General features: G+C 47.5%; 1 protein-coding gene across 1 annotated transcript; it reads right to left on the bottom strand.

Annotated features, from left to right (window-relative positions):
* Positions 1 to 1,447: 1,447 nt before the first annotated feature.
* On the bottom strand, positions 1,448 to 19,323 carry TXNDC15 (thioredoxin domain containing 15). The gene is given in 6 exon segments (XM_037059543.1): positions 1,448 to 1,841; positions 3,636 to 3,766; positions 4,293 to 4,456; positions 7,631 to 8,115; positions 18,251 to 18,553; positions 19,311 to 19,323. Coding segments are annotated over 6 exon segments (1,293 nt in total). The 3' UTR covers positions 1,448 to 1,644.
* Between the last annotated feature and the right edge of the window lie 2,611 nt (positions 19,324 to 21,934).

A 21,934-nucleotide genomic window follows, 5' to 3' on the forward strand; every position in this document is an offset into this window, starting at 1 on the left:
GACCATTTAAGAAAAAAATGCTACATTATAGCTATATTATCACTACAGCAATGAGAAACAAGAGACATACCATGATCTCGGAGGCCAGGCACAGAGGTGGGGCAGGGCACCATTCCACAATGCTTGGGTCGGGCTGGGTCCGCCCACTGGAACCTGCATAACCAAGGGCAAGTGATTTGGGGCCTCGTTCTCTCTCCAGTGAGACGAGATTAAGTAGTAGTGCCAGTCTCATGGAGCTATTGTACAGACAAATGAAATGGCATGTAAAGCACTCAAAATAGCCCTTTACACACACACCCACACAGTAATATGCAAGGGTTGGTTATTATAAGAGACAGAGTTACTAGGAGTTTTTTCCCTGTAAGTACAGATACATGTGAAAATTGAAATCCCAGTTTCATCAACTTACTATGCATGTGACCTCAGCAGGCAGTTCGCCCTCCGTGTACCTCGGTTTGCTCCTTCGTAAAGTGGAAATAGCAACGGGACTGTTCTGAGCCGTGGAGCCCTGGTGCCCGTGCCTGCCCCAGCCATAGCTATCCACGAGACGTGAAGTTTTAAACTCATCCAATATAACTCTGAGAAGACTCATCTAAGGTTCTATTTCCATAGGATTTAGGGTGCCTTGTGAAATGAACTACTCTCTCAAACACTAGAAGCAATCCGTATAAAAGCTACTTATCATCATGTAATCAGCTGTCATATCTGAATTTAAGAGATCTTTTAGAAAAGCTCTTCAAAAAGTTTGTATAAATTACACATGTGTTTTCTACATGTCTTAAAACTAGACTAGAATCAACTTGTGGGCAAGAACAGTGCTTTTATTTCTTTTGGCTCTCACTAAACGTCGCACAGTGCTAACTCACATTTTAAGGTTCACTTAATGCAGTAGCACAGAACTGAAGCTGAAGAAGCTTCAGTGTAATTCCTTCCAGCATCTGCCTTACTCAGAAAACACTTCTTTGACCACTTCAAATTCTGTCTGTGAAGTTGGAGGTCCCAGACGAAGGGGTATTTGGCTGTTTTCCCATCAGTTGCTACTTGTAAGGTCACACTTAGCAAGTCTGGTTTCTTCTTCCCATCACAACACTCTCCTCGTCAAGTGTGAGAGCGCACCTGCAAATGAACAGAAAACCCCACCTTCTTAGACATTCAGGAGTCAAGAGTTTTCTAAAACTCATCAGAAAGTCCTGTTTCTGCCTTTTATATAGTTATCAGATTGTTCTACTTATTCCACCAGAATCCATCTTCACATTTCAAACTGGACCATTCCCTTAAAATACTGGATTACCTGGCCTGGGGCATGTGAGAAGCAACCAACCCATCGATGTTTCTCTCCCTCTCTTCCTCCCTCCCCTTCTGTCTAAAAAAAATAAAATCTTTAAAAAAGAAAAATACTGGATTATGTTCTGGTAGTAAAAACAAGAAGAGTGAAGTCTACTGGATATTTTTGCATTGTTTTATTGAAATACTAGTTAAAACACCAGTTTATAATTTTGTATACATTGAACAGTTCAACGAATGCATGATTCTTTGACTGCAGTTGTAAGTCAGCTCTTCACTGGAGAGAGAAAATGTATGAAATTGCAGCATTCATTTCTGAAACGAAGGACTGAAATTCCACTTTCCACCGTCACGCCATCCCTACTCCGCGTGCTCCTGCTCCTGTCCTGGAATGAGCCGCCGAATGTTCTCAGTTCGAATGGCAGCATACATAACAAAACTAGTTAAAAAGAATAGGGAAAATACAAGCAACCAGTCCACATTTTTTGTCGTCGTGCTGGGAAGAGGGCCTACTTGGTCAGCTTGAGTTACCCCCACATTCTTCTTGGCTTCTATACCTGCAAGAGAAATCACTTGTTTCCAATCAGACAGAAAACACACCACTAAGGACCTTTCTGAAGTATTCTGCATGACACACAGAACGACATGCAGCCCTAACCGCCACTGCTGCCCTATCTGGACGGGTCTGTGTCGTTTATGATTTGCCTTCTCCCCACCACGTCAAAGGGACAGGGATCCATGCAGCTGTTCTAACTAAAACACTAGAATTTCTGTGAGTTCTTAAGATGTTAAGAGCTGTCTTTTGTTCTCTATTTTTATTAATTTTTAGAGGGAGAGGAAGGAGGAGAAAGAGAAACATTAATTTGTTGGTCCACTTATCTATGCAGTCACTTGTTGCTTCTCGTGCGTGTCCTCACCAGGGATCAAACCCGCCACCTTGGTGTAGCGGGGTGCTGCTCCAACCACCGGGCTACTGACCAGGCAGGGCCTGTTCTCTTTAGAGGCCCACGTTCAACAAGTAACTAGTGACGCTACTCTCAGGAGACTACAGAAGGTAAATTCAAAATGCTTTTAGTTTTTTTCTTTCTTTTTTTTTGTATCCTTGTCCTTATTTCAAAATGCTCTTAAATGAAGCTACTAAAAGAATTGTTAGCACAAGCAACAATTGGGATTGGTGATTACTGATTTCATTTGTATCCTGTTTTCTTTAGAACACTGAACAAAACAGACCCCCCCCCCACCCCCCGTCAATCCGAGTGGCAAGACCTGAAACAGCCAAGCGCCTGGTGCAGAGCCTTCTGAGAGGCCACTCAGCTCTTCGTTCTTCAGTGTCAGATTACCAGTAATTACATGCAACTTAACATATATGGAAGGTGTGTTATGATTTGTATTTACTTCCAGGGAATATACTTCGGGAAGAAGATGGATGCTCATTATTGAGGTGTTAAACCTTTTGTGGAGCAGACTTTCGTAATGAAGGAAATTTCTTCAATATACAATGCTCAAACTTTTACAGAGTAAAAAATAAGGCCATCTGGTTTGGCAAATATTAAGGAATTAAAATAGCACCTGCAAATGGGTTAATACATGGAATGCTATCCAGGAACAAAAAACATTGCACAACCATACACAACAGTGCAGATGGATCCCACGGACATAATGGGGAGTGAAATGAGCCAGACAGACAGACAACCCATACTTTGCCTCTAATGATACCAAGTTCAAAAACAGGCCACACGAGTCTGATGTCAGGAGTCAAGATGGTGGTGGCCCCGGGGGAGGCCGGAGCAGCAGTCCTCGAGGCAGGCCGGTGGTGGTCTCCTTCTGGGTCTGAGTGCTGGTGACCCAGGTGTTCGATTTGTGAAAGTTCCTCACTCAGCTCACTATTGACGGATGCGTATTTTTGTGTAAATATTGTACTCAAATGAAAAATGGATTTAAAAAGGTATCTATGTTCCCAGTCGGGGGCACACAAGAGGCAACCACACATTGATGTTTCTCTCTTTCCCTTCCTCTCTCTCTAAATATAAATAAAATAAAATCTTTAAAAATGTTTAAAAAATTAAAAATAAGTAAAAAACAAAAATGTATCTACAGGTGTATGGTATGCAAATTGTCTGAATAAACCTGTCCATTTTTTTAAAAGATGTCTTGAATCATATGAAAATCATCTATTCAGGGCATGCTGGCTGGGAGACATTGAGCAGGCACACGAGTTACTAGAAGACGAGTCTCGCTTCTCACGGCGATCTTGAACCCTTCACTTAGGGGTGACAGCAGGCCGGAGCCCACAGAAAGCACACCCCCCAACAATAACACATCTTGGTCTACAGCACATTACTTCTACGTACCTGTCTGGTTGAAAATGAAGATTTTCAGTGTCTCCAGTGTTCGGTCTGTGTGGTTAAATCTAGCCATCGGTTTAGCTCCTTGAAATAACAGGATGTTAGGAACAGCCACCGTGCCAAACCTGGTAGAAAGGCTGAGAGAAAGTCAGAAAACCTGAATTAACAGTGGATTATTAACCTGAATTCACTGAATTAATTTACTGAATGTCTAGTAAGGAATATTCATGCAAAAATAAATGTAAGGGAAAGAAAGAGAAGAAAAAAGAAATAAAAATCGTAAATAAACACTGAATGGAGCTGCCGAGAGCTGTGCTGTCAGGGCTGGGCACCTAAACTGCAGACGAAAGTTGAAAAGGGAGACCCTGCCTGTGATCCGACTCTGCTCCTTGGTTCTGGCTGAGGTCCTAGCAGGTTCTCGGCCCCTCCCCTGGCATCAGGCAGAGCCACCTCCGCCACACAGACAGTTCTCCCTCCCCCAAAGGGGCCTCCAGAGAGGCAGCTCAGCTTCCTCAGTCAGCTGACACCCCTCACCCCTCACTCACACTTGCCGGCTCTCTGCTCAGGCCACCTCCTCTGCTTTGCACCCAACTGATCACCGCCTCCAAGTAACTGCCACTGTCACCCCAACAGGCAAGTCGGAGACCGACAGAGGGAAGATACCTGCTATGCTGAGACGCATCCAGGGCCAGAAAATGAAGAGCTGGAAATGCCCGGGGCAGAGAGTTAAAATGAGGAGCCAAACTGGCAGAAAATCGGCACCAAGGGGTGTAAAACAGGACTAGCGTGCAGTCACTGCCGTTGGGGTCTAGAAAGTCCATAAGGTCCTACAGTAAAAGAAACAAGAGTTAAAGTCAGCGGTCAATGTACCTTTTCTGGAAGGACACCCAGGCAACAGGAAACACTGCTGCCTCCAGGGAAAGGCGGGGAGCAGGGGTGGGAGGGGGACTGTAGTGTACTCCTTAAAACCTTCTGCATTTTGAACCACTGCATCCACCGCATCAATCAGCAGAAAAGTACTATCAAATGACAAGTTATAAACTTTCCTCTAGGCTTTCTTAATATTACTGTAGAGCCACTTAAATATTTTTCATCATTTGTCCATTCAAATACTAAGGTACTCGCAGGGCACAGGCCACCATCCCAGCCCTTGAGTTCTGCATTTCACACAATCCGATGGCATTATGAAAGCACCGTGATCTCAGGCCCAAATGATCATCTCAGTACATTCAAGTCTATACTAAGCAGTTGGATCAATGTATTTGGCCAAAGGTTAGTTCAAGTCAAAAGTGCACCACCCTGGCTGGCGTGGCTCAGTGGATTGAGTGCTGGCCTGCAAACCAAAAGGTCTTCGGTTCGATCCCCAGTCAGGGGATTGCAAGCCAGGCCCCCTGTTGGAGGCAAGCAAGAGCCAACTGATTGATGTGTCTCTCACACATTGAAGTTTCTCTCCCTTCCTTCCCTCCTTTCCCTCTCTCTAAAAATAAATTAAAATCTTTCATCTACCACATTACAGTGCTCTCTCCTTCATGCCACTCCTGGTCATGTGTGAGACACCTGTCCCACCTGTGACAAGTCCCACAGAGCTTGGCACGGTGCTGACCAGGCCCTAAGGGCAGGGTGTGAGGCCAGAGCTGACCCTGCTCTTAGAGGGGCTCCGTGGGCCCGACACGCCTTACGTGCCCTCCTGTAAGAGAAGCAGTCACAGCTTCCAGAGCACGGACCTCCCCGTACTCGTGCTGCTGCCTGACGTAACGATCTGACGGAAAACGGTCAGTCCTCCTCACCTGTGTGTTCTCTGGGGAGTCACTGTCTACCCAACTAGGAGCACATGGCTTGGTTTGGGACAACTGTCCAGGCAGTCACTCGAGAATAAACACTGGACTCACAATCCAGATTTTTTAAGTGGCTTCTGTTATGATTCTTTTTTTAAAAATATATTTTATTGATTATACCATTACAGTTGTTCTATTCCCCCCCTTCATTCCCCTCCACCCGCACACTCCCTCCCCCACCATTCTCCCCCCCTTAGTTTATAACCACGTGTCTCAAGTTCTTTAGATTCTATATTTCCCCCACTATTCTCGCCCTCCCCCCTATCTATTTTCTACCTACCATCTATGCTATTTTCTGTGCCTTCTCCCCCCTTCTTCCCCTCCCACCCCCATTTCTAACCCTCCATGTGTTCTTCATTTCTATGGTTCCACTCCTGATCTAGCTGTCCCCTTGGTTTGCTTTTCTTTTAGGTGTGGTTGTTAATACCTGTGTGTTTGCTGTCCTTTCACTGTTGGTATTTTTCATCATCTCTTTCTTATATAAGTCCCTTTAGCATTTCATATAATAAGGGCTTGGTGATGATGAACTCCTTGAACTTGACCTTATCTGAGAAGCACTTTATCTGTCCTTCCATTCTAAATGAAAGTTTTGCTGGATAAAGCAATCTTGGCTGTAGGTCTTTGGATTTCATGACTTGGAATACTTCTTTCCAGCCCCTTCTTGCCTGTAAGGTCTCTTTTGAGAAATCCGCTGACAGTCTGATGGGTACTCCTTTGTAGGTGACTGTCCCCTTATCCCTTGCTGCTTCTAGGATTCTCTCCTTCATTTTGGTCTTGGCTAATGTAATTATGATGTGCCTTGGTGTGTTCCTTCTTGGGTCCAACTTCTTTGGCACTCTCTGAGCTTCCTGGATTTCCTGGAAGTCTATTTCCTTTGCCAGACTGGGGAAGTTCTCCTTTATTATTTGTTCAAATACGTTTTCCACTCGTGGCTGTTTCTTTCCCCCTTCTGGTACCCCTATAATCCGGATGTTGGAACGTTTAAAGATGTCCTGGAGGTTCCTAAGCCTCTCCTCATTTTTTTGAATTCTCATTTCTTCATTCCTTTCTGGTGGGATGTTTTGTTCTTCCTTCTGGTCCATTCCATTGATTTGAGTCCCAGTTTCCTTTCCATCACTATTGGTTTCCTGTGCATCTCCCTTCATTTCAATTAGTTTAGCCTTCATATGTTCCTCTAATTTGTGACTATGTTCCTCTAATTTGTGACTATAATCTGCCAGTTCTGTGAGCATCCTGATAAATAGTGTCTTGAATTGTGCTTCTGAGAGGCTGGCAATTTCTCGGTAGCTTAAGAGTTATTGGCTCTGGGACTTTGAGTTCTTCTTGCACCATCTTTTGGGCTGTTCGTGCCTGTTCCATAGCAGGATCAGAGCCCTAAAGTGTTCACTAGAACAGGGCAACTAAGTCGCTGGGTTGTGACGTTGTATGTGGGGGCGGGGTCAAAGAGGGACAATGGCTTCCCGTCTGCCGCCTGCTGCCTGCCGCCACGGTCCCGGCGCCGCAGCCACCACCGTCACCAGGCCCACGAGTTTCATTCCACTGCACGCAAGTGTGCCACCGCCGTCAGCCCTCCACCACTGGGTTCGCCCCCTGGGGCCTGTGTGGTCTGTCTCACTGTGCGCAAATGTGCGACCTCGGTCAGTCTGCCCCACACCCCGACTGGTTCCAGGCTGCCTGCAGGCCTAGGTCGGGGGATCTGTCCTGCCCGACCCAGCTCCGCTGCTGGCTCCGCTTCTCTTACCGTCCCGTTGAACGGTTCGTAGTTGTCAGACTTCCATATAATTCCGTTTTCTGGTCTTTGGGTGTGCCCTAGTTCTCCAAGCCTTTGTTGTGTTCAAACTTGGTTGTGGGAGAAGGCACAGTGTTTCCACCTATGCCTCCATCTTGGCGGAAGTCTGTTATGATTCTAATGTCCACTGGGATTTCTGTCATGGGCCCTGGTGGTCAGACTACCCCCAAAAGCGTAACAGACACTAGTTACTTCTCCCCCTTTCCCTACAAAGATTGCAGAGAGCCAAGTCCATCCTCACTGACTCAGCCACTGACCACTATCCTACTTTCAACAGGATCAAGATTACCACCCTCCATCTGAAAGCTGATCAAGAATCTTGAATCATGATATCAATGTGCTGAAAAGGAGAAAAGCACTAAATCATTTTTTCTTACCTGTGACATATTCAAAATTTTCAGGGTGAAATTTTCGATTCCAGTGACGTTTCTCTCCTCGCAGTTGACCTTGGGGGATTTCTGGCTGTCCGTGTGATTGGAGTCCTCGGCAGGGGCTGCGTCGGGTTCAGCTCCTTCTGGCTCCGGGTAATCCTCCTCTTCCCTGTCCGGGAAGTTGGCTCCAGCACTATCGAGAGAAAAGAGGTGCTCCCGGAGGCTGCACCGAGAGTCCTCGTTCCCTCCAGCCCTGCAGGTGCCATCGCTGGGCTCCAAGGTCCGTTTGCCCTCGGCTTCCCCAGGAACCACAGACAGCATCACCACGCGGTCGCCTTCAGCGTCCAGCCCCAGCACTGCCCCGGCCTCTTCTGCTGACACGTCTGGGCCCATCAGGCCATGTGAAGGCTCCTCTTCGCTCATGTACACAGCCCCCACGTGGAGTGGGGGGGGCTGCTGATCCTCTGACCATAAGTCGCCATGTTTCTTCTCTGCAACCAAAACATGCCAGTATGTTCACAGTCATATTCAGCTTCCAAACACATAAACCCAAAAGATTCTCCTTAAATATGACATTTTCCATACAGAGAAAAAAAGCTATCCTTCCCATTAAACTAACAGAGGACCCTCAACCATTCTCCAGGCCCTGAAGAAAGTCTCAAGGAAGTACTAGATTAATAAATGCTAAATAAACAAGGGACAAGCCCTGGGCAGGCAACTCAATGGGTCAGCGCATCATCCCGACACACCAAGGCTGCAGACTCACTCACTCTCTTTCTCTCTGGCCAGGTCCCCAGTTAGGAGCGTGTGAGAGGCAACCAATCAGTGTTTCCCTTGCACGTTTCTCTCCCTCTCTTTCTCCCTTCCTCCCTCTCTAAAAATAAATACAGATTTGGACTTCTAGCCAAGATGGAGGCGTAGGTAGACACACTGTGCCTCCTCACACAACCAAAAGAAGGACAACAAATTTAAAAGTAAAAAACAACCAGAACTGCCAGAAAATTGAACTGTATGGAAGTCCAACAACCAAGCAGTTAAAGAAGAAACATTCATACAGACCGGTAGGAGGGGCAGAGATGGGCAGCTGGGCAGAGAGGACTTGTGGCAAGGCAGTGGCTGGCGGACCCAGCAAGATGGCAGATTGTGGAGCAGGTGGCCCCACATTCACGTGCAGATAAACCAGGAGGAACAACTGAGGAACGAGACAGACCACACAACCCAGGGCTCCAGCCTGGGGAAATAAAGCCTCAAACCTCTGACTGAAAACACCTGTGGGGGTTGCAGCAGCAGCAGCAGCAGGAGAAACTCCCAGCCTCACAGGAGTTCGTTGGGGAGATGCACAGGGTCCTAGAACGCACACAAACCTACCCACACAGGAATCAGCACTAGAAGGGCCCAGTTTTCTTATGGGTAGAAGGGGAAGTGACTGAAAACTGAGAGAGAACAGAGCAATGCCATTGTTCCCTCTGGACCCCTCCCGACGTACAGTGTCACAACGCAGTGATGTGGGTTGCCCCACCCTGGTGAATACCTAAAGCTCCGCCCCTTACTACATAAGGTGCAAAAAAATGGCCTAAATGAAAGAACAGATCAAAGCTCCAGAAAAAAATACAACTAAGCAACAAAGAGATAGCCAACCTATCAGATGCACAGTTCAAAGCACTGGTGATCAGGATGCCCAGGAACTCACTGGGCACTTCAACAGCATACAAAACACCCAGGCAGCAATGAAGGTTGCATTAGGTGAAATAAAGAAAAATCTACAGGGAACCAACAGTGACAGGAAGGAAACCAGGACTCAAATCAACAGTCTGGAGCAGAAGGAAGAAAGACACATTCAACCAAAACAGAATGAAGAAACAAGAATTCAAAAAAATGAGGAGAGACTTAGGAACCTCCAGGACATCTTTAAATGTTCCAATATCCAAATCACAGGGGTACCAGAAGGGGAAAAGGAGTAGCAACAAACTGAAAATTCATTTGAACAAATAATGATGGAAAAATTCCCCAATCTGGCAAAGGAAATAGACTTTCAGGAAGTCCAAGAAGCTCAGAGAGTCCCAAAGAAGCTGGACCCAAGGAGGAACACACCAAGGCATATCATCATTACATTACCTAACATAAAGATAAGGAGAAAATTTTCAAAGCAGCAAGAGAAAAGGAGACAGTTATCTACAACGGAATGCCCATCAGACTGTCAGCTGATTTCTCAAAAAAACCCTTACAGGCAAGAAGGGGCTGGAAAGAAGTATCCCAAGTCATAAAATCCAAAGACCTACATCCAAGATTGCTCTATCCAGCAAAGCTTTCATTCAGAATGGAAGAGCAGACAAAGTGCTTCTCAGATAAGGTCAAGTTAAAGGAGTTCATCATCACCAAGCCCCTATTATATAAAATGTTAAAGGGACCTATCTAAGAAAGAGAAAATAAAAAATATAAACAGTAAAATGACAACAAAGTCACAGCTATTAACAACTGAACCTAAAAAAAACAAAAAAACTCAGCAAACAAGTAAAACAGGACCAGAACCACAGAAATGGAGATCACATGGAGGTTTATCAGTGGGGGAGTGGGAGGAAGAGAGAGGGGGGAAAAGGTACAGGAAATAAGTAGCATAAACAGTAGGTGGAAAATAGAGAGAGGGAGGTTAAGAATAGTACAGGAAATGTAGAGGCCAAAGAACTTATACGGACAACCCATGGACATGAACTACAGAGGGGGAATGCAGGTGGGAGGGGGTGTGCAGGGTGGAGGGGAATAAGGGGGGGAAATGGGACAACTGTAATAGCATAATCAATAAAGTGTATTTTAATAAATAAATTTGAATCATTTTTTTAAAATAATTTTTAAGTCAAAAGTAAATAAATAAGTGGACAAATACATACCTTCCAGCAAAACCCTCTACTTGCCATGTGAATTATAAACAAAAGCACTTCAGTAACGATATCCAATTGTGAAAATATAATACAAACATTTTAACATTTCGTTTGATGAGAATATCCAAGAAAATGATGATGGCTCTATAAAAGACTAGTATGGCAAAGCACTGTTGCACACATCATAATAGTTCTGTGAGACGGGCAGGACAAAGGCCATCAGCCCCACTGAACAGATGACCAAGCAAAGGGGCACAGAGAGGTACAGCACAGTGCCCAATGGCACACAGCTAGCAAGCGGCAGAGCCGGGTGCAGGAGTGGCAGCAAGGAGAAAAGGAAACCCTCCTCCCACTCTGCAGCCACAAGCTGGGGCCTGGGTAACATGCTCGGACAAGGAGAGAGTCCCGGGCAGGCCTGTATGTCTGTTTGGCAACCTGCGCTCACCTCTGCCACAAAGACTCCTGCCCTCCAACCCTCACTGACTCAATAGCTACCAGACTCTGTACCAGACACTGACTAGAGGGGACCAAGGAGCCCCGCTGTACTCACACGGGCTCGCCTTGTGGCTGGGGAACCACCAGCTGGGGAATGAGCTCTGCCAAGCCACCAGCATGTCGCCAGATTATGAATGACCAACTAGCCTCAGAGTTGGGCAGGGGTCTGGGAGCTCCCTAAGGTATGCACGTTCGTACAAGGTCTTAAAAAATATTCCCATAGAGATTGGCAGGTTCATTCAGTGATTCAAAAACATCCCGCCGCTTCTGGCTATAATGGAGTAACAGAGAACAGGGACCAGATTTACCTTTTCTCCTAAAGTAACCCAAAAAACAGTCAAATGTGTGAAACAACAGTTTCAGAAGACTAGTCGTCAGGAAAAAAGGACAGTGATCCCAGGAAACAGTCAAGCAAATGAGGCGAGCCCTGCCACTGAAACAGCTTCCTGCCCAAGGGTGTCCTCACCTCAGCATGGGGGAGGGGAAACACGTGGCGCCCGGTGGACTCACTGAGGTGAGGAGGGAATGGAGCTGAGGGTCGGAGATCGCGGAAGCTCGGGTTTGCAGGAGAGAATTCTGAGGACGGAGGGGCTGCAGAGCACAGACTCCGGAGATCTGCAGAGGGTCCCCTGGAGTACGCTGGTCAGCGCATGCACATGGCTGAACTCTCCAAAGCTGGGGAAGAACCACCCAAAAGGATTAGAGGTAACAGTACCCAACATTCACACAGAGCTGCAAATAGCACCTGTACCCAGCAGCTGGACCGAAAAATCTCCTATTTCGTGGGGCACTGGGCAGAGCACACAAAGGACTCGCCTTAGTAGTGGAGCACAAGTAACCCCAGAGTAAGCACAGCTCTGCTCCCACTTAACAAACTTTAAAAGCATGGGTCAAATTGTTTTCAGCAGTTTAACTTTCAGAGGTTGACCTTAACTGTACTGCAGAACAAGACTCAAGAACATTTATAGGGATACTAAAATATCCATCAAGGTAAAATTCATCTCTAGCATCCAACCAATGATTTTCAGGCAAAGAAGCAGGAAAATGACCCAGAATGACGTGAATAATCAACTAGTTGAAAGTGACCCAGAACTTGCACCAATATCAGATTAGACAAGGACCCTGACAAGTATGGCTCGGTGTCATTCCACAAAGCAGGTCACCAGTTCAATTCCTGGTCAGGGCACATGCTTGGGTTGTAGGTTTGGTCCCTGGTTGAGGTGTGCAAGGGACACAGCTGATTGATGTTTCTCTCTCACATGAATGATTCTTTCCCTCTCTCTTTCTCCCTCCCTTCCTCTCTAAAAACGAGTACAATCTTTAAAAAATTATTAGACAAAGATATTAAAACCATAATTATAACTGTGTAACAGGAGTTCAAAAAATTCAACAGATATAGAGACATAAAATTTTTAAAAAAATTATACTTCCAGTGATGACAACTACAATTGTCTCAAATGAAAACTGCACTGGATGGGATTAATTGCAGATGAAACATCACAGAAGAAAAGGGTAGTGAATGCGAAGGCACAGCAACAGAACCAATCCAAATGAAACATGCAATGGGAAAGTGTCCTCCCCCCAAAATTAAGAGCATCAGTGAACCGTGTGACAATTTCAAGTGGTCTAATGTACAGATAATTTGGCGTATCTGAAAGAGAATAAAAGGTGGGGGTGGGGAGGGGCAGAAAAAGTATTTGAAAGAATAATAACTATAAAGTACTGGAAAGAAAATAAAGTACAAAAGGAAAAAACCTACAAACCTAGAATTCTATAGCCAGCAAAAATACCTTTCAAAAACCAAAGGCAAATAAATACATACATACAGAAGATGAAAGAATTCATCACCAGCAGATCTCATGATGAGAATTTTAAAGAACTCCTTCAAGCAGAAGAAATATGGTAACAGATGGAAATGTGGGTCCACATGAGAATGAGGAACACTGGAAAAAGTAACTACATGGATAAATACATGTAATTCTCTCTGAAAGTCTAGCAATGAAGGAGAAGAGAAACAGGGTAGTTGCTACGGGCAGGCGAGGGGCTGAGGGAGGTTTCTGTTTTGGTTTTTTTTTTTTTATTTTTTTTTTTATTTATCTTTAGAGGGGAAGGAGAGAGGGAGAGAAACATCAATGTATGGTTGCCTTTTGTGCGTCCCCTGCTGGGAGTTGGCCTGCAGGGAACTGGACTACAACCCAGGCATGTGCCCTGACTGGGAATCAAACCGCGATCCTCTGGTTCACAGGCCCGCGCTCAATCTGTTTTGGTTTTTAAGACAGGAGATATAGAGCTGATGGGAGAGTGTGTCAGGAGGGAGAGGTGACAATACAGGTTAGACAGGGCTGAGTACAGGGCCGCCGGAGTGGCAAGGAGGGGCTTTGACAGAAGAGGGTCAAGCACCTCTGTCACTATGACCCGGAGAAAGGGCTGGGGGCCAGCGCAGGGCACTTGATATTTGGCGGGAGTGGGCTCCACACTGGAGGTCTTTCGGCAGCCTTTGTTTGATAAGCATGTGCTGCCTGAATAATCAGACAAACGAACGTGTTTGCTGCATCCTCCACAAGACGAAGCAGGAAACGAAGCCAGAGAGGCGGGAAGTCTGGAGAAGGACAAAGGGTGAGCGGTTGGAGAGCCGCCTGACTCCCAAATGCCCCAGCTGTACAGAGACCAGCTCTCTCAACCTAAACAACATTCCAGGGCCGATGACTGAACGGAGAATGCCAGTGTCCTAGGAGAACCTCGGGAGAAGAAAAAATCAGGGGACAAACTAGAATCTGGTTCTCTCTGATCAGCCTCAGCGAAAAAATGGACAGCTGTCCCCCAGAGGAAAGCAAGAGGTGGTCTAAGTGACGCAAAGGGCTGGCATTTTAAGTTCGGGAGTGTACTTTTCCCTCCCTATGAAGATGTTTACGTAGACAGTACAGATTAGGAAAAAAGTCATATGGCCTCAGGAACCACTGTTTTCATTTAGGTATTGGGAGAAAGAAACTTGAATTGCTCCACACGAAGACAGAAATGACCTACCATTCGAGAGCCACTGAACCCTCCCAAGGTGATGCACTTTCTAAAGAGATTGCTTCCAACCCTCAGCAAGCTGCATGCAGCTTGATCTGTCCATGAGGTGAAAGTACTGCATTACTGGCAGCAAGGAAGATGTCTGGAGAACACGGGTGGGGGCGCCACGTCCCCTCTGCCAGGGAGCCCAGCCCAGGCCAGCTCCTTCAGGCTGTGCAGCTCTTCTCAGAGGCCCTCTACCAGCAGCGGGGTTTGGTTTGGTTTTTTACGATGGCTTCTGTGGCAGGGGAGCCACGTGTGGGAGCACCAAAATACCACTGGAACGCAGAAATCCACAGGGCTACTGTGCAGATGAAACGGGAAAAGATGTGCACGGTCCCTAGCACACAGTAGGACTCCATGAATGGCCGTAGTGATGTTAGTGATGATGGTGATATGACTGATGTTTACAATTCGAAGAGATGGACGGGCACCATGACTAAGTTGTGTTAATTCCTCTGCGAAATCCATTCTGGATGCACCCACTTCTCCCATCCCCACTGCCACCCCTCGGCCCCGGCCACAGCCGTCTCTCACCCCGACAGCTGCCGCAGCCACCTAACTGGTCTCCGAGGTGGGCCCTCTAACTCCCTCCCAGCCGGTGCTCCTCACAGCCCACGTGAAACTGAAAGTCAGAGACGGATCTGACTGTGTCACTCCTCTGCTGAAGCCTGTTCCACGGCCGGCCGGCCGGCCCAGTGCGGGAGTCTGCACTCTGGACCCTGGATGCCAGGCCCCTGGTGATGCGGCCTCTGCCCACACCCTGGGCTGGTGCCACTGGCACTTCTGGCCCCTGAAGGTTCATGCTCTCCTCCTCCTTCCTCAGAGCTGCCTTGAGGGCAGTTTCTCTGCAAGGAAAGCCTTCTGCCCCTCTTCTGGCTAGTCCAACTCATCCTTCAGCTCTCACCCTGAACTTCACGTGTGAGGTGAACTTTGCCTTCTCTTGTCCTCAGACCAGAGGGGGGCCCCCCATGACAACACCCAGGAATGCCCCGGAACTCCCCTTGAAGCATTTTCCACTCTTGTAACTGACTTAATCATTTGCAGTCATTTAACTAACGCCTGCCTTCCCTGTCAGCTGGGAGGACGGCCCTGCTTCTCCGTCTGGCTCAGCATCACCCTCAGTGCCCAGCGGTGTGTGTGGCACCTGAAGGCCACTCAGTGAGAATCTGCTAGCTGACTGTCTATCAAGGACAAACCTGGGGGCACTGAAGCCGGGAGTCACCTCCCGTCCCTGGACACCTGGACAGCGCTGCCACCTCCAGTTGCTAATCTGCCAGTGGTGTCCTTTGCAGAAAAAAAACCCTTGGAATGGACTGGGTGAAAAAGGTGAAGGGACTGGGACCTACACATTGGTTGTCACAGAATGGCCCCAGGGATGGAGAGTACTGCGTAGAAAATAGAGTCAATAACATTGTAACTCTATACAGTGCCAGTTGGGCACCTGAAACACCAAGGGGACCATTTTGTAAAGTATATGACTGTCTCACCATTCTGCAGTACACCTGAAACTAATACAAAATAACTGAATGTAAACTCTAACTGGAAAATAAAACTTAAAAATAAAAAAGCCTTGGACTTTCAGCCACCCTGAAAAAAACCCAGCTGGTGAAGGTTCCTAGGTCCTCCCCACAAATGGGCCACCCCATTCGTGGCCCAGCCATGGTGACCAATGACTGCCCCCAACACCCACGGCTGGTGTTATCCTCAGGTCCACATGAATATGGCCCTCACTACCAAGCAGACTCACTGAATGCAACACTAAGTCAGTCCCCTGAATCAGCCAAGAAACAGAAAGCACACTCAACTTGGGCAATTTGAGGAAAGCTTAATAAAGGGACCACCAACATGGGGCTGGGTGTAGGGAAAACACAACCAACAGTAAGGAACTCCAGCGCCAGTAACAGCAGACAGCAGACCAGTTACCACTCAGAGGTCTTCTGAGGCCAGAGGCAGAAACAGTCACAGAACCTTGAGAAAGCAAGGACGGACTTCTAGAAGCTGTGACTGTCAGTGGAGGGACACAGCCTACCTGTGACAACCGCTGAGGGAGGAAGCTAAGAGAACGGTACCCCAACCTCTCTTTCCCCTCATTCCAACCCAAGGGAAGCCGGAAGGCAGGAGAGACAGGGCAGCCACTCCGGGTACAGAGCAGGGCGGAGAAGGCTTGAGAACAATCTGGAAGGCAAAGAGAAGATACCCAGCACACGCTTTCCCTTCTTCGAGGCTGGGGGTTAAGTGTAGTGACAGAAGGGCAGTACAGACATTTCACTGTGAAATCAGACAGGCCTGGGCTTGAATTGTGGCCCCTCATCTCTGGTTGTTTCATGTTGGCAAAACTTTTATTGATGCTGAGTTTCAGCTTTCTCATCTATCAAATGGTGACGATAACAATATCTACTTCATACACATTTAAAGATTAAATAAGAGGCCCTGGCCAGGTAGCTCAGTTGATTAAAGCATCCTTCCAATACCCAAGATTGCAGGTTCGATCCCAGGTCTGGGCACATACAAGAAACAACCAATGAACGCATAAAAAGTGGAACGACAAATTGATGTTTCTCTTCCTCTCCCTTCCTCTCTCTAAAATCAGTAAATTAAAAAAAATTTTAATAAAGATTAAATAAAACGATGTTTGTAACACAGCAGCAGCCTCACAGTGAGTACTTTCATTAATGGTGATTATGTTACTATTCCTCAATCTCCTCTCCCTGCTTAGCAAGCCAGCTGCCCTGCCTCCACCAGAACACCCAGACAAAGGAAAGAACTGCCCATTCCTGTTCCAAATGACAAGCAAGACCAAAGGATGTGGACTTGAACAGGCCTGCAAGGGGTGGACTCAAGAGGCAATTAGAGGAAGGCCTCCACTGCTGGAACCACCCATGCCTCCAGGGTGGCTGCCCCGCCCCCCCCTGAGGGCCAGAGAGCATGCCCTGGCAAGCAGCAGGTTACCCTGGGGTGGGAGTGGGAAGGGGTGGAACCTGAGCTAGAGTGGCCTTATTTATTTATTTTTTTGAATCCTTACCTAAAGACATACTGTTGATTTTAGAGAGAGCGAAAGAAAGGGAGAGAAACATAGATGTGAGAAACACCCATGAGTTGCCTCTTGTAGGCCCCCCGGACTGAGATGGAACCCACAACCCAGGCACGTGACCCGATCAAGAATCAAACTCTCAAGAGCAGGGAGATGATGGAGGGTTTGGGGGGGGGGGGGAGGGGGGATAAAGGAGGAAAGGGGTAATAGCATAATCAATAAAATATGCTTTAAAAAATAAAAAATTTTAAAAAGAATTGAACTCTCGAACCCTCAACCCTTTAGTATGGGGACGACACCCAACCCACAGAGCGATCCCAGCCAGGGCAGGAGTGGCCCACCTAAGAAGGTGGTCAAGCCCTGGCTTGTGTTGCTCAGTGGATTGAGCAGGGGCCTGTGAACCAAAGAATCCTGGTTTGATTCCCAGTCAAGGCACAAGCCTGGATTGCAGGCCAGTTCCCAGCAGGGAACACATGAGAGGCAACTATGTATTTATATTTCTCTCCCTGTCTCCTTCTCTTCCCTTCTAAAGATAAATAAATAAAATCTTTAAAAGAAAAGAAGGTGGTCGAGCTGGGTGCGTGCCAAGTAACGCCCAGGCTTTGCAAGTCAGAGAGACAGACTAGGCCACCCTCCAGCACTGCAAACTCGGGCAGAGGACATAGGCCTCCCTGAGCGCTACATCTTCTTCGGTAAAACGGAGGTAGGAGCGAAGCCTGGCCCGGGGGTCGGGAGGACTAAATGAGGTAAGGATGGAAAGCACCGGCGCAGCTCCTGGCTCCCAATAAGGGCGGCACAAACGCCAGCTCATTATGATTACTACCATAATAACAAAGTGCTCCCCAGAAAAACAAAGTGCTCGGATAAGCGCTACTACACAGTCACCCGACCGCCAGTACTGGGCTGAGGGGGCCTGAGAGTGGCTGGGTCATACCTGGGGCTCCCCGCCCTGCCGTTGATCCCACTGCGGACCACGCGCACGGGGGCCACCAGGGGAGCGAGGTCGGGACGACGCGGGGAGAAGAGCGCGCAAGAGGCTAGGTGAGGCGCGCGTTACGGGCCTTTGCGCAGGTAAAAGTCCATCAGCCGGACAGTCCTCCACTTGGCCTGGTCATTTTGCGAACGTCCACCTGCCGCCTCCCAACCACAGCCCCAGCCCGCACTCACCCTCCTGGCTGCGGGCGGGACACGCCAGCAACCACAGCAGTACCAGCCACCAGCAGTGAAGCCCCATGGTGCCGAGCGGCCACGGGGACCACCGCCCAGACTGAAGGGAAAGCGGCGCGCAGGAGCGCGGGATGCGCTCCCAGAGGGAGGGGAACCGGGGGAGGACAGTGCGCAGGCGCGGCCCACGCCGCCATCTTGGAAGCTGGAAGCGGACGTCATCCTGGTGTTGGACGGCCTGCTTCTGGATTGTGGCTTACGCAATGGTCTCAGGGGTCTTCGAGAGCCAAGCACCAAATATTTCAGCTCATCTGGCACTTTCCAGTTCATGACCCCCAACTCCTTGGCGCGGGTCCAGCAAAGACCCGAGGCCCTCTTTCCGCAGGGGCTACGTGGGGCCTGGCTGCTGGAAGCACATGCTGCACCTGCTGGGCGCTTTATGGTGGGTCCAGGAAGGTGGGTGGCCGCCTCCTTCCAGGGAGTGCCCCACTGCAAACCCTCCGAGCCCCTGCTCTGCTGGTGCTACCCTACCTGGGGTTGCCGGGTAGAGTACAGGATGCCCTGTTAAGTTCGAATTTCACAGGAATAATAAATAGGTTTTTACTGTAAGAGACATAATGAAATTCAAGTGTAACTGAATGCCCCCTAATTTTATTTGCTACATCTGGTCGTCTTAACCCTACCTGTCTGCTTAGGGCAGGAGGCTTTAATTGGTTTTGTGGACGTAAGAAACATCCAAACCAACAGAGAATTTTTGTGAGTCTATTTGAGCTAAACTGACAACAATTTCCAGGAAGCAAAATCTCAACAGATTAAGAAAATGCTCTGGAGAATGGCAATTTTGCAGCTTCCGAGGGGGTGGACCCCTGGAAAAACTGGAATTATCTTGTAGGGGTCAGGCTCCTTGTAGCACAGGCTTCCCCTGCTAGGTGAGGGCTCTGGTAACCCATCTGTGTCAGAGTACCAGTTGGTGGTGGTGTGAGAGGCTGCCTTTGGCTTCAGTGAATTTTTTTAAAGCCTCTGCACATTGGCCCATTTCATGATGGGTGATTTATAAGCATACCTGGCCACACCATGCTGAGTGTGCAGCAGTTTTTGACCAAAAAAAGACACGCCCCCCCCATGCCCAATTCCCCCCATTCACTTGATCTTGCCCCTGGCAACTTGTTTTTTGTTTGTTTCCCCAGATGAAGAAAGTCCTGGAGGGGAAACATTTTGCTGATGTGGAAGAGGTCAAACAAACAAACAAACAAACAGCAGAAGCCCTAAAAGGTATTAAAATCAATGAGTTCAAAAACTGTTTTGACCAGTGGGGAAAAAATCTCAATAGATATATTGCGTCAAATGGAGAGTACTTTGATGGTCACTGAATTCTAAACATGTAAGAATAAATATACAATTTTTTACAAATAAATTCTGGGTTTGGGGGGTCCTCTCTCGTATTTTTACACATTAAAATAAAAGGAGAAAAGGTAAGTTGAGTTATATGAAATTCATTGGTGGTAGATTGGTGGTAGGGAGTCAGGAGAAAGCAAAACCAAGAAATGTGAGATTGCATGAAGAGTGAAATGGAGACACACATACTTTTAGTTAACAAGTAATACCACACTGAGACGGTATGTAGAAAACAAGGTACCATGAGGGGCTTCTGTGGTCTCGTGCTCTGGTGCGGAGGGTATGCCCTGGGCAGGAGGGGGGGGATCTTTTTCACTTAAGGTAAAGACTGACCTTTGTCAAGGAAGCTACAGGCCTAGGACGTGACTACTGGCCACGACCCACTTTTAGTTAGTAATTTTTATGTTCATACCATCCTATGTGGTGACTTGCAGTCTCTGAGTTCATAGGGCCACCATGCTGGCCTTTCCTGAGCATTTCAGGTTTAGTGTGTGGGTCCTGGAGGGGATGAAGCCACCTGGAGCATAAAGTTAGGACAGGGCTACAGTGGAGAAAGCATGGGTAGGGTGGAGAGATGTGCAACCAAGGAACAGGGCTGTGCGTCCCAGAGCAAAGTCACAGAAGGGGAATAAAGAAGATGACCCTCCTTGTCAGCAGAATAATAAATAAGGTTTTTCCTTGTCAGCAAAGAGAGGGGAGGGCCTCCTAAGAAAGAAGAAGGCAATTTTTAAATCAACGTGAAGAGTGTGGCTTTCAAACTTGCTTTAAGAGGTTGAAAAAACAAATAGATTTCAAAGATCTTTACATCAAAGCATTAGTAAGTATAACAATGTTAAGAAGAACTTGGGTTGCCCTGGCTGGTATAGCTCAGTAGATTGAGCACAGACCTGAGAACCAAAGGGTCACTGGTTGAATTCCCAGTCAGGGCACATACCTGGGTTGTGGGCCAGGTCACCATGTGGGGGCACATGAGGAGCAACCACACGCTGATGTTTCTCTCCCTCTCTTTCTCCCTCCCTTCCCGTCTCTCTAAAAAAGTTTTTTTTTATTCTTAAAAAAAAAAAGAAGAACCTGGGCTTTTTGGCCATGTGGTGAATTCTGGCTCCAACATTTGTAACAGTATATGGTCATTCAGGTCCATAGCTTTTCTCAAAGTTCAGTTCCTTCATCTATAAAATGGGGATGAAATTATAGAATTATATGGATTGTATGAGATGTAACATGATCAGTGCAGTTACTGATACACAATAAGCACTTCAAAGTGGTAGTTGTTACTAGTTAGATGATATGATTCTAGTAGAGTAACCATAGTCCCCTGTGCGCACCCCAGATTGCTGGACCAGAAAGCTGCATCATCAATCGCCCCCGTGGATGATTCTTATGTTCTAAATAGGTTGGTTGGAGCATCTTCCCATAAGCTGCAAGGTGGCAGGTTCAATTCTCAGGGCACATGCCTGGGTTGGGTGTTTGGTCCCCGGTCTGGGCGTGTACAAGAGGCAACCAGTTGATATTTCTCTCTCACATCGATGTTTCTTTCCCTCTCTCTCCACAATCAGTAAGTATGTCCTTAGATGAGGATTAAACGTAGATAGACAGACAGACAGACAGACAGCATGCTTTTGCTGTACTAAATTCTCCAGCGGGTCCAGGAATATCTGACACGGTTCTAGAGCTGATGGCTACAGCCATCACTTCGCTAACTACCTCCCTCACCCCTAACAGTGCAATAACAACTGTTTCCCTCCTTAAAACTTACTGTCTTCCTGGTCCTCCTCTGTGCCCAATTCGAAGGTGCACAAAAAGCCCATAAGACAGAGAAATAGGGGATTTAGGATTAATGAAAAGGAGGACGATTTGACTCATCCAGACACTGCAACATGGATGCCCTACAGTTAACCACTCCTTCCTCTTTTCCGTGTCCTCTCCTTCCCTGTGTTTCTCGGCTCCTTGGAGAGGTGCGCTTACAGATGTTGGACTCCTGGCTCCAGGACTTCTCAGTAAGTGCAGTCAACAGGAGAGAATGCACGTTCGACTGTCCACCACCAGGTGTCACATGCACTTATTGTGGGGGAGAAAACTGCCTGCAAGCTTGTCTTGAAACTGATTTTATTCTCGAGCGTTTTTTGGTGGGGGGGTAGGGGAGATGCGTAACAGTTGACATCATCCTTTTCTTTTGGCTGAAATGAGTTCTCTGCACCAACACCCTAGGACCTGGGACTGTTCATACAAGAGGTAACAGTTGGGACTGTTAGGCACAGCCACACACTTGCACTCCTGGTGTTTTTGTCCCTC

This window comes from Sturnira hondurensis, unplaced genomic scaffold (assembly GCF_014824575.4).
Source record: "Sturnira hondurensis isolate 20B ecotype Veracruz unplaced genomic scaffold, ASM1482457v3 Scaffold0011178, whole genome shotgun sequence".
NCBI lineage: Eukaryota > Metazoa > Chordata > Mammalia > Chiroptera > Phyllostomidae > Sturnira > Sturnira hondurensis.